The sequence below is a fragment of the Atractosteus spatula genome, chromosome 7, assembly GCF_055471065.1.
Source record: "Atractosteus spatula isolate fAtrSpa1 chromosome 7, fAtrSpa1.hap1, whole genome shotgun sequence".
Lineage (NCBI taxonomy): Eukaryota > Metazoa > Chordata > Actinopteri > Semionotiformes > Lepisosteidae > Atractosteus > Atractosteus spatula.
In genome coordinates, this window is record NC_142712.1 from 34,180,516 (window position 1) to 34,192,799 (window position 12,284).

A 12,284-nucleotide genomic window follows, 5' to 3' on the forward strand; every position below is an offset into this window, starting at 1 on the left:
AAATATCCCTTTTGTAGCTCTTCACTTTGGGACCACCGGTCCCAAGGAATCCTGTGGTCAGTTCTGTCTGTGCTGCTACATTCCTGGGAAAGACCACCACTCTCCTGATCGTGGCCCCCCTCACACTGAAATGCAGACAGAGCAAAGGCTACAGCCATTGTACCTGGAGGTAAAAAAAAAAATACTACGGTAGTTTGATCACCTATGGCAATCTTCAATTCACAACAAGAAGAGACAGCAAGAGCAAGCAGAAGACAAGAGGGAGACACTGGTAGAATAACTCGCAAGTGTATTGTCCAATCGACATGGTTTTACACAGAGGACCACAAGATATAAATGGATGACAGTAATGAGATATAATACAGATGGTTTCATTCCAAAAGAGATGCATTTACAGGAAGAGACACTTCTGTCAGCTGTGCTCTATTGCTTCAAGAACTGTTACTAGTAGTGCTGTTATTTTTACAGAGCCACTCTATTCTTTTGTTTTTTTGCATAAATCTACTAATCCAAGGCTCCCCAAGCGTTTAATTTTTATGAAAGGTATGGTCTCACTGAAGCGCGTAAGATAGTAAAGACAATACTAATAGTGCAGATGCTACAGGAAGTGAAAGCTACAACATGACCAAAAACAAGCTCTGCAATTCCCCAGAAAAGCCAGATACAGCCAGAAAATGTGGATATAACCAGCTAGCGGCCTGTTTTACACATTCAGTTTCATCTTCCTACAGTAACAGCAAGAGAGTGAGCTTAAGAGCTAAAAGATGAATACATTATTTATTAAAGATAGGCGTTCCCTTTTGAAGTGCTCATACACAAGCCAAAACCTTTAGGACACAACTGGACACACCCCACACTGGACATTTCAGACTTCCTTAAACTTTTAAATATTCTCACCATCAAAAAGAGAACTATTTTAGAGGCAGTGACGGGACTGCAAAAGAGTAAATTGGTTGGCCATTACTTTCCGAGTCAAGGAATAGGAAAACCCCAAAATCTCCTACTGATTTTGTGAAGTGGTAAAAACAGGGCCAAGGAAAGCTAGCTCAGGCAAAGGAAACCCCACCCAAGCAAAGAAATTATTTTACAGTGCTCTTTCAGACTGCAAATGTTCCCCGATATTATACACATCGCTGGTCAGAGCATGTGCAATGACTTCAAACCACTGTGATGAGAATTGCACTAAAGTGGCTCAACGATTCCGGAGCTCACAAGATTTGAGTCGACCAGGGTGCCCCTGCTTGTGACTTGCCTGGCACCCGAAAGCAAGCAGTGTTATTGATGAGAGCTGCATCAGTCCTGCAGCCACACTGCTGCTGTTGTGAGAATAAGAGGGTGAACATGCAGCATTCATCACTCCTGGGCAAGAGGATTCAACACCCACAGCTCAAAACCCGGAGGTTACAATCTTGGAGTTTCCCTTTGAATTCCAAAGGTGCAGAAAGCGGGTTGCCAACTAACATTGTCAACATCCACATGCTGTCCTAGAAGCTGCCCAATTGAGATGTTTTCAATTCACCTTCTGCCTCCAAGAACCCAGGAAAAAACAAAAGCTATTTAAAAAAATAAAATCCTCTGGATTAAGGAAACCCCACATTTTGGTGCAAATCCTTTATTCCATTTGAATTTATACATGTTTGTTCTTACAGTTGTAAAAATATTTAGCACTAAAAGCTAAAGAAAGGGAAAAAAAAAGGACATCTATGGAGACAGGATAACTTCCACTTGTTCATCTCCACTCTCACACTTTACACCAGAAGGGGGCGGCAGCTTTTCGCAAATTAAGACAGAAAGAGGTCGAACCACAAATTCTGTGCAAGGAGTTTTAACACTGCAAAGCAACCAGCCCCGCGGGCTAGGTTTAGGTATGGCGTGTGGATGCATAGACAAAAACACTGCTTTTTTCCCCCCCCAACTTTTTGGCTGCCTTTAAATCCGTCAATTCTGCCCGTGCAGACCAGAGGGGAGAAACAAAACCACAGCACAGTTTCCCCAACAGGCAACAGTGCCTTAAGACTTCGTACTACAGAAATCAAATCACCCCCAACAACTACATTGCATAACCAAATCGTTGTCTTGTGTACGCAGAGGAAGGAACACACTTGAACTGGGGATCTTTACCATGGGAAAGAGATTTTGCAGAAGATCAAACTGGGTTACTGTAAAGTATTTCCCTGACATTGGAGACATAGCAGTTATTTCAGCCACTGCGAAACGTGTTTGCGGAAGCTCTGGTGCAGTGGGGATGTAGTTTAAAGGTGTATCAAAAACCGTTTAAGATTGGATCTGCTCAACTCGGGCAAATGAAGAAGGATGTAAGCGAGCTAAAACTATCTGACTGCTGCAGACAGCTCTGACTGCTAAGCATGTCAGTTGGCATGGTATGGGGCACTAGTTACTACCTCCATCAGAGACTTCATAGAGGGGGGGAGCGTGGGGGTGGGAGAGAGAGAGAAAAGCCTCTGTTGTCTCAAAGTGTACGAAACAATAAGAATAACTCGTTCAAATGCAAGATAAGCTTCAATTCTGCCGATAAGTCAGTGCTTATCCAATTAGATCTCGATTTTCCAATAGCCTGAGCAACGAAAGTACCCCTGCCCATTTTAAACCTTGGTTTCTTTAAAAAAAAAAATCAATCCTCCTCCCCCCTCCCCCCCCAAGGAAAACAAACATCGGACCACACTTTCCGTGAGACCACACCTTGCTTTGCCTCTTTCTTTTTTTTTTTCAAAGTTTTAGTTTGTCTTTTTTTTTTTGCACACGTTGGTAACATTAGCGAACTCATGCACATCTGCTCTAAGCGTTCTGCATCTCTTTGCCGATCTTGTAGCTCAAGATCTTGTTCCAGTCGATCTTGGTGCGGGTGACAGGCAGCTGCCGGCGTAAGGCTTTGAACGTGGTGTCGGACATGGTCTGGTAGTTCTCGCTGATGGCCGTCTGCCCGGGACACGCAGGAAAGAAGAAAAAATGGAAAAGGAGGGAGGCAGGGTTATATAAGGTGGCAGGATTCTCAATTTACTCTAGACACTCAATCTGCAGCAGTTTGGTCAATCTTTTGGAATGGCCTGGTCTCAAAATCATTTCTTACCTGCAAAAAAATAGGTCATTTTGTCACAAACAAGGAACAATGTCAATACCAACCAGTCATGAGGCAGGGCTAGACTCCCCCCCCCCCCTCCTCTCCGCCTATCAAACTGGTACCCGAGATAAATCCCACTGCAGGTTTCTCATTGCCAGCTATCGGCAATCCTGACACATTCAGAACGTGCGCCTAAGCACGCCCTGGAAATACTCAGTTTTTCCTACATATCTCCCACAGCTGTAATTAACAACTACGACTTTCATAATGGGCATCTGTACCTAGAGCTGGGTGATAATTGGATAACGATAATTATCGTGATATAATTTTCCTCGATATAATTTTAACAAAAGTTTGATAAATGTTCGATATACAGTATATGTTTATGCTTTGCGCATGCAAACAAAATACTGCACGAGTGCGCGTGCATGTTGCAGACCGGGCAGCTAACAGATTTGTTTAATGTTTCTGCTGTTTGGCAAGTGTTTGTTGTGTTCTTAAAATAAAAAGTTGTTTAATTTACCAATTAACTGTCTGGTTTCTTCAACTTTTACTCAGGAGAAAAAATCTGCCTTTAAACTTGAAAGAAATAATGATTTGACATTTATCGTGATAATTATCGATATCGACTGATATGAACATTTTTATCGTGATAATGTTTTTGGCCATATCACCCAGCCCTATCTGTACCCCCTGCTGTATGAGACAGTAGTGCTTGTCTGCTCCTCTGTGTGCCACTTACACATGCAAAAGGACATCTGCCCTCCGTCTGTGAGCTGTACACCACAATTCAGGCTCTATGGATTTTTCTTTTAGTTATGATGCCACTATCCCTACGCTACTACCACATGGATACACACGTAGAGGCTTTACAAATTCAACAAATACAAGTGGTTCCCGTACTCAATTGGAGCCAAAGTCAGTTTTGTTGAGTTTTCAGTATGCCCTTTAACACTGGCCCCTGCTGGCTGATAGGTGGCTCCACTCTTCCAAATAAATAAAAACAGAATTCTTAAATGTAAGTTACCCCTCAGATTTGGGGTTCTCTTCGGGGTCCAATCCTCAGTTGGAATGAAAACTACAAGAGACCTTGATTACCAAGTGAACCTTTGCAGCTTTCCTCTTTCCTAGATGTGACGTGTCAATGACCACATTTTAAGCGGTTAGGGTTCAGACTAAGAATAATTATCACATTTTGTTTTTTTGCACTTGAGAATAATAAATAAAAGAACCACATGAAAAAACTTTGCAAGTTTTCAGTGCTTTAGAAAAGTCATGCATCTGTGTCCTCCAGCCCGCATAAACAACTTAGCATTTTGTGCAAAACGCGCTGGTTGAAGAGCCTGGCAGCTTTGTGCAATACATCTCTCACTGCACAACAGGAACAGGAAACCAAGTTTTGTGTTGCCCCGGGGAAAAATGTATGTTAAATGGTGCCACAGACTGAGACTTTCCCGCCTAAACACATACACGCAGAGAGGTGGGAAAACAAACACAAACTAATCAAAGGCTGAGGAGATCACCACTAGCTCAAAATGAAGCCTTGAAAGAGAAAGCGAAAATTGAAATGATCATAAAAAAGCAAAAAAAAAGCTGAACCCTGCTTGGTGTGAGAGAACTTACCTGGTACTCGTTTTCTGCACTTTCAATTATTTTCACAAACTCCTTGGCAGTCTGGGTTTCATTCTGCAAGAGTGGGAAAAGAAAAGGTTTATTGCAGAGAAGGTGAAACACACCCATAGACTTCTGATGGGGCTGGAAAGCACTCTCATAGATAGCTTTTATAAATACAGACAACTCATTATCTTCCTGTGTGATTTTACTAGGCCATGCAAGAACACTACAGCTACCCACCACCCATCTAAACTGACACCATGAGAAAAGTCCTGTAAATACGTCAAAAAAGTTCAGGTTTATTGCAAACTCTTATTTGATTTTTTGAAATTGATACCTCTGCTCTTTTCACTATTCCACAAGTACTGTACACCAAAATAGAAATAACAGCACAACACTGTTAAAACATCCCATTTAAGAACATAAGAACAGTTACAAACACTATCATAATATCGGGTCCATCTAGCCCATATGGCAGTTTAGCGACCCGATCTCATCTAGCTCCAACAATATGGCTGGGCAGCTTGTTCCACACTCCCACCACCCTTTGTATAAACCAGCACCTCCCGTTATCAGTTTTTAAAAGCAGTTCCACTTAGCTGGACATGCTTTTGTGACCTATTTTTCAAAAAACTTTCGTCATGCCTGAACTGGCTTTCGAGCTCCTCGACAGCCAGCGGCACTCCTGGAGGTGTTTTAGACTCGAGAGGCCGAGGCGGGCCACGAGGTGGGCCCGTGGCTGGGTGGCCTCCTGCCGCAGCGCTGTGCTCGACTCTTATCTGAACGAGCTTCCTTTTAAGGGCAGGAGTTCAGGATGCGAGGAAGTGAGTCAGCAAACCGCACCAGCATGGCGGCTTTGCTTCAGAGAGGCGGAGGATGTACTTACAGTCACTGTTATGGACTCCTGCACATCCTTATGACTAACAAGCTGGACGTTGCCATCCTCATAGTAATGCACCTGTATGGGGAACACACAAAGAGGCACAATCAATTGCAGAGGAGACATGTGATATATATATAACTGATACACGAGATACAGGAATCGTAAAACCTTTTATGACAGAAAGTTGTTTTGTTTTTTCGTCACTGCTGTGGCCGCTGAAGCACTGACAAGTGGATAGTTTAAAACAGGTTAGGAAATGAAGGGAGGTATCCCAGCTCTTCAAAGCCAAAAGGCTAACCCAGAGTTTCACTTCAGTCAAAAACTGAAAGAGGATGAGTCACTATGAAAAAAATTTAAATTGGCACATTGTGCGGTGGAAAAAAAAGAAGGTGCTTCTTTAGACTAAGTGTAGTGCGTGTCAACAACAAACTGCCCTGAACATGAAAGACAGCAACTGAAGTAGATTTTAGGTGCAAGAGATTTAATACCAAACACCACCCCTTCAGTGTAAGATAATTAAAAGATGGAATAGGGGTGGCACTAACATTGCTGCCTTGCAGCACTGGGGCCCTGGGTTCAATTCTGGACCTGGGGTGCTATCTGCATGGAGTTTGTATGTTCCTTCTGTTTTCGTGTGGGTTTCCCCCAGGTGCTCCAGTCTCCTCCCACAGTCCAAAGACACATTGGTGAGTAGGCTGGCTTCTGGGAAAACTGGCCCCAGCATTAGTGTGTGTGCGTCTATGTCTGTGTTTGTGTCTGTGCGCCCTTCAATGCACTGGCACCCCCTCCAGAGTGAAACCTGCCTTGTGCCAGTTGCTTGCTGAGATAGACTCCGACTCCCTTGAAACCCTTCATTGGATAAAGTAGTTAGAAATGGATGAATGGAATATCTTAATATTTTGTAACCTGCACAACGTTTTGTTCAATACAAATCCGTGTCTATCTTAAAAGGGCTGGGAACAAGAAACTAAAGGCAAGGGAATGAGTGGATCTCATGCTCCTCTCTCGCCTTGTCACTTCAGGGCTCCCTGTACCAAACTGAAATAAAACCCCTTCCTTGTATGGCAAAAAGCAAATCAAACAGTTATTCAGAGATCCATCCCAGTATGCAGAACACACCTGGATCTTCAGGACTCCCACCACCTGAGAAGTGGACTGGGTGATAGTGAACTTCCATTCAGATCTGCAACGGCCATTCCTAGAAAGAACAGAACAGAAAGAACGAAAACACGTCACCATGTTCTGAGCTGAGGGAAACAGGGCTCTCTCTCCGAGGCTCAGCCATTTCAGGTGTCACATGCTGGGTGAATCTCTTTTTAAAAGGTTTAAAGTGATAAGCAGCAATTAATGTAATTAACTGCAAGAAAGTGTAAACCAATCATTTCAACCTCTTCTTTCATTAAAGCCTAAAGTAGTTTTTTTTGCCAGATATAAGGCCATTCAGCAATCATATTACATCACCCTTTTCAACACACTGTCTAGCTTCAGAGCAAATCAAAAGTTGTCAACTTAGCAATTTCTCTTGTTGGAGAAAACAGTTTCCCTTACCCCATCACTTTATTTCCTTTTAGATGCTTACATGACCAGATAAATTAACTAGCAACCAAACAGGCTACATGGGCTCAATAGGCCCTTGTTTGTAACCTTTCTTATGTTCCTTTAACCTAGGAACCACACATGCATTGAAAGTGATGTCACTTTTGCAATCCACTCAGTGGCTTGCATTAGCATTTATTCAATTGGTTGTTTCTGTCACATTTAAAAAGCCTTGAATGTCTTTTATGACTTCACGGGTTCGGTTTTATGAACTCCGTTTCAAGATAATGCTAATCACAGCTTTCGAACCTGAAACGTCCATCTCATACTGCTCACCATCTTGATGGTCAGATTTAACCTCAACCACAGGACTGATCAGATACTGCTAGAGTAACAGATCGCCTCATTCAACACTTCTCACTTCTCTCCTAAATCAATGCGAAGCCCAACTCTGGATTTTTATTTATTCTAACTTGCTTTAGAGTAGGGGTCCTGGAGAGCTCCTATTCATTAGGTTTCACAGGTTACACCCAGCTGGATATTTGTAAACATCAGAAACACTTATGTTTTTGATCAATCAAGCAAATTGTTTAAATTAAGGAAGGGTGACGTGTACTCACAGTTGTGTCCCAAATAATTGCTGAACACTATCATAACAGCATTTGTACAAACTATCTGGTGCTAGTTTCTGTATAGAAACAGCACCAGATACACCCCTTCTGTTCAAGACAGGAAATTAACAGGTTCTTACCAGAAGTTTTTGGGTTGAAACTGGTGGCCTTCAATGCAGGCAATGATGGTCTGTTGCCCATCAATTGTTTTGCCATAAACCTGGAGAAAGAGAAAAGGCATAAATAAGCTCATGAAATAAACAGCAACTGTGTGCAAAACAGTATTGCTTATGTGGAATGTCATGCCCGTGCATAAATGTGAATTCCCTGAAGGAGATAATAAGCACTTAACTGGCATCTTGTCTGCCACCAACAGATCTGTAGATTTTTTTTTCTTAAATCTGTACATTAAAAACTTCCTGTTAGGACATCCTGTTAATTCAGAAACACCCTCTAACAATTCAGACGTCCTACATCTGAGCAGGATGGGCTGAATGCTTATCGGTTTCTCTCCACTGATCTCACTCAAGGATCATATTTTTCTAACTTGGTCCCACAGTGTGTCCTCATACCTGGCCTATTACAGCTCCAGTTTTCTGCCTCTGTTTTTATAACCTGTGCTATGGCACTACACAAAGGAGCAGGTCACCAGCATCATTTATGAAAATTTTATGTTGTCTGGTCACCGTTCAAGTTCAGTCTCTTTTTCTGCAGCTGCCCATAAGTAACTTTGTGTATTTGATTTATGAGCTTGTTAGAATGTTGAACATTGTGCCTTATAACTTTTCTTCAGGATTCTATAACATTATAAGCAATGACATTCTTAAAAAAAGGGATCAGCTCAATAAACTGATAAAGCCACATGAATCTGAATGACTAAACTGAAATTCTCTTAAGCCTGTCCTCACAAGCTGCTTATCTTATCAAATAACAGAAATCTAGCAAAAGCAAACCTGCTCTCTTCTAAGTCTATGGAAATGAGCATTCTACCCTGACAGGTAAACAAGCCAGATTACCTGTTAGGTAAATAATTAGGAAACCACAGTGCCAATTCGATTAGAATTGTGTGACTTTCAAAGTGCACTGCTTTGACATGTATGCTGCAGCTATATCAGGCTTCCTTTTTACTGGCTGGTGAGAGCAATTCTTTCAAGGATATTGAAACTATTTATACACCCTACAACTTACAACTGGCAGCCCACTGAAGCTCAGCAGGTGTGTGCCTGGCCAGGATGGGAGACCTCCTGGGAAAAACTAAAGTTGCTGCTGGAAGAGGTATTATAGAGGCTAGTAGGGGACACTCACCCAGCAGTCTGTATGGCTCCTAAAGCCCCAGTATAGTGACGGGGACACCATACTGTAAAAAGGTGCCGTCTTTCCAATGAGATGTAAAACCAAGGTACTGACTCACTGTGGTAATTAAAAATCCCAGGATGTTTCTCGAAAAGAGTAGGGGTGTTACCCCGGCTTCCTGGCCAAATTTCCCTTGAGCCTTTATCAATCATGGCCTCTTAATAATCTGCATTTCTGAACTGGCTTCATCACTCTGTTCTCCTCCTCACTGATAGCTGGTGTGTGGTGAATGTACTGGCGCACTATTGCTGCACATTGGTGGTGGTGGAGGGGAGTCCCCATTGCTTTGAGTGGAGTGTCCAGAATAGCACAATACAAGTGTAAGTGTATAATTGCATTATTTCACATAAACCAGGAAAAGTAAATGGAGTTATCTTATCTGACTACTGGTTGTAGTGCTCCACCTTGTCTGTAATACAGGTTTTATTCCTGCTCTTAACCCAATGTTACAAATAAAAATAAAACAGTGGAAAAATAGACCATTAAATACAGCCTGAAGCGAGTCATATTTGTAATGCAACTAGAACTCGAACAATCTCATCACCATCTGAGAACACCCACCCGTCTTCAGTCCCCTGAGCTCCCGTATGATGTCGGATTAGACAAACCGCGAGAGCATGGTTAGTGAGCAAGAAGGCAAGAATCCCCCTTCTTTTAGCTACTACTCTTTTCATAAATATAAAATCCCAATGAAGCTTCTCGCTCCATTCCAAGAAGAGCTTGCTATCTCCTGTTTGCGATCATCGATTTCTCCTGTGGTTCCTTCTCTTTGTCTCAGTTTGGAATAGCGGACAGTGGCAAGCACGCGCGAGATGACAGCTTCCTCCTACATGGCCATTGTCAGGCCCTGCATTGCACCTCCTCATTCTGCAACCCCCGCGCTATAGCAAGAACAGCATTCTGCACCAACGTGGGACCAGCACAGCTCTAACTCTCACAGCTCTAACAGGAGATCAGAGGGTCCAGGCAAGCTGCAGGGGTTACACAAAAGTCAAACTATCCCAGTTCTGGAGGTGCTGCTTGAGGAACCCTGGTCAGTCTGCACCCACACCAACCTGTTAACCACCTCACACTGGATACTGCATCTGAGATATCTTAGCAGCACCCATTGTGAATAAAAGAATGAGAGATGGATTTTTAAGTTCTTGGCATTCTATTGCCTTTACTCTGTTGCAAGAAGAGGCAATGTCTAGACCACAGGAATCTCAGAGCTCAATATTCCCAGGCTCTAGGGGACATCACAGACCAGTGTCTACTAAACGGGCGTTACTACTGCCTTCACAGAGCGGAAGAAACTGGGACGCTCATTCCAACTAAAGTCAGCAGTCTTTCCAGAGGAAACAAAGGGGAAGTCAAGGGAGAAAATGCTGTGCATCTTTTCTAAAAAAGAAGGAAGGGTGCAAAACCTGAAGCTCATTTCTCAGAAACAGGAGGCCTAAAGATAATTAAAACGGCTGTATAAACTGAAGCTATCCCCAAGGCAGACCTGTGAATTTATGTCCTTTACATGCAAATGAACTGATTGTCAAAAAATCTCTTTGCACTAGAGTGTTCTGCGATTTTGTTGTGTTTAACTGGGTAACTGCTTTCCTTCTTTTCAGGCCCTCAACAGTTTGAAACTACTATATCTGGAATGAATTGCATGTTTCAGGCTCAAGGCAAAAAAAAAAAGGCAACAGGGGTCACACAAACTTCAAACCATCCCAATTCTGGAGGAGCTGCTTGAGGAACCTTGGTCAGTCTGCACCTGTTAACCATCTCACAATGGGTGCTACTTCTTAAGAACCTATTACAATAGGTGCTTCCTCCAGAATAAGTCTTCACAACCCCTTGTTTTCAAGAGAAAGAGTGACACCAAGATGTAAAAAATCCAACTTCCATTTTTTAATTCCCCAAAAATCTCTTCCGGGAGCGGGAGCGGGTACGCACCGTGCAGAAGCCGCTGGGATAGTGCTCCTTGACGTAGGCCCTCAAGGCGGTGTCGCAGGCGTCCCGCCACGACCTCAGTGAAGCCTCCCCCTCGTAGGGCTGCGGGTCGCTGGCTTCTTTCCTCAAGTGGTCGAACTTGAAGGACAGCTTGTTCCGGGGGTCGAAGAAGCGGCCGTGGCCCAGGTCTCCGTGCTCTGTGATCAGGACCTAGAGGAGAGGACGGCGCGCTTGAAGGAAGTCTCCCTTTGCTGTGTGCCACTCTCGTCTCCTGTCCTGCCGGGCGCTTTGACCTATATCGATCTTACACGATCTCTGACTATTCCTCCAGATATACAGATACTTGCCATTACAAGAGTACACTGAGTGTCAATCATAAAACACAGTGTAATTCAGAACAATCAATTACATCTTTATGCATATTAAAAATATTTGCATTATTTGGTACTGCATGGTTTGTACAACACTAGTCACAAAATGTAGTTTTCTATACCACTGCTATTATATTAGAACTCTGGGAGGGCACCAATCTGATCTGTGTGAGCAGCTTATACCGGTCATTTCATCATTCAACCATCTTACTTGCGATTTACAGCCTCATGGAGCCAGGTCTCACCCATTCATGACCTTTGAAAACTTATGATCAAGCAAAGTGACACAATGGCATCGACCTCAAGCATTTTAAAAAAGCTCTAGAACGCCGAGAAGAAATCATGAGAAATAAATCCAGAGGTTACAAAGCAGTGTCGCAGCCAGGGTGATGTGACAAACCTCTGTCACCTCGACAAAAATATCATCTACCCTCACCTGATCGTCATACCCTTCAATTTTGGCAAGGGTGAACTGATCCATGTTGTACTGGGCAAATGCGCTGTGGCAGAACAAAAAAATAAAAAGTTAGACATGATAGGAATTAATGGAACCAAATGAGTCTCGAGCTGAAAAAAAGATTCATTTCCAATTCCATTAAATATGATGATGTGCAAAATCCAACCTCATGGCTGCAGCAGATTTTTACAGCCTGTTGTCAGTTTTGCTCCTGGATATGGGTATTGTATGACAAATCGATATCCTGCTGTGTAAAAGTCCTAGACTTGAATTGTGACCAGAATCATCAACAACCTGATCATACCAATTCAGGTAACTATACATGAACAGCCTTAGTGTTGTTGTCGTAGCAGCATCACATTTACCAACCAAATAATACTGACTTATTGTCAAGGGTTCCATATCCTTAACGTAATTTGGTCTTCTCTATATATCCATAAGTCTAAATCTTTTT

At 42.8% G+C, this 12,284-nt stretch overlaps 1 protein-coding gene across 1 annotated transcript in view; it reads right to left on the minus strand.

Moving 5' to 3' along the window:
- Positions 1–274: 274 nt before the first annotated feature.
- capza1b (capping actin protein of muscle Z-line subunit alpha 1b) overlaps positions 275–12,284 on the minus strand; it is a 34,292-nt gene continuing 22,282 nt past the window's right edge. The window contains exons 4-10 of the mRNA XM_088920147.1: positions 11,810–11,873; positions 11,006–11,212; positions 7,864–7,943; positions 6,696–6,774; positions 5,580–5,651; positions 4,703–4,765; positions 275–2,937 (exon numbers count right to left, since the gene is read on the minus strand). Of these exons, the coding sequence (XP_088776273.1) occupies positions 2,797–2,937; positions 4,703–4,765; positions 5,580–5,651; positions 6,696–6,774; positions 7,864–7,943; positions 11,006–11,212; positions 11,810–11,873 (706 nt within the window). The 3' untranslated portion in view covers positions 275–2,796. The remainder of the gene's footprint in view (positions 2,938–4,702; positions 4,766–5,579; positions 5,652–6,695; positions 6,775–7,863; positions 7,944–11,005; positions 11,213–11,809; positions 11,874–12,284) is intronic.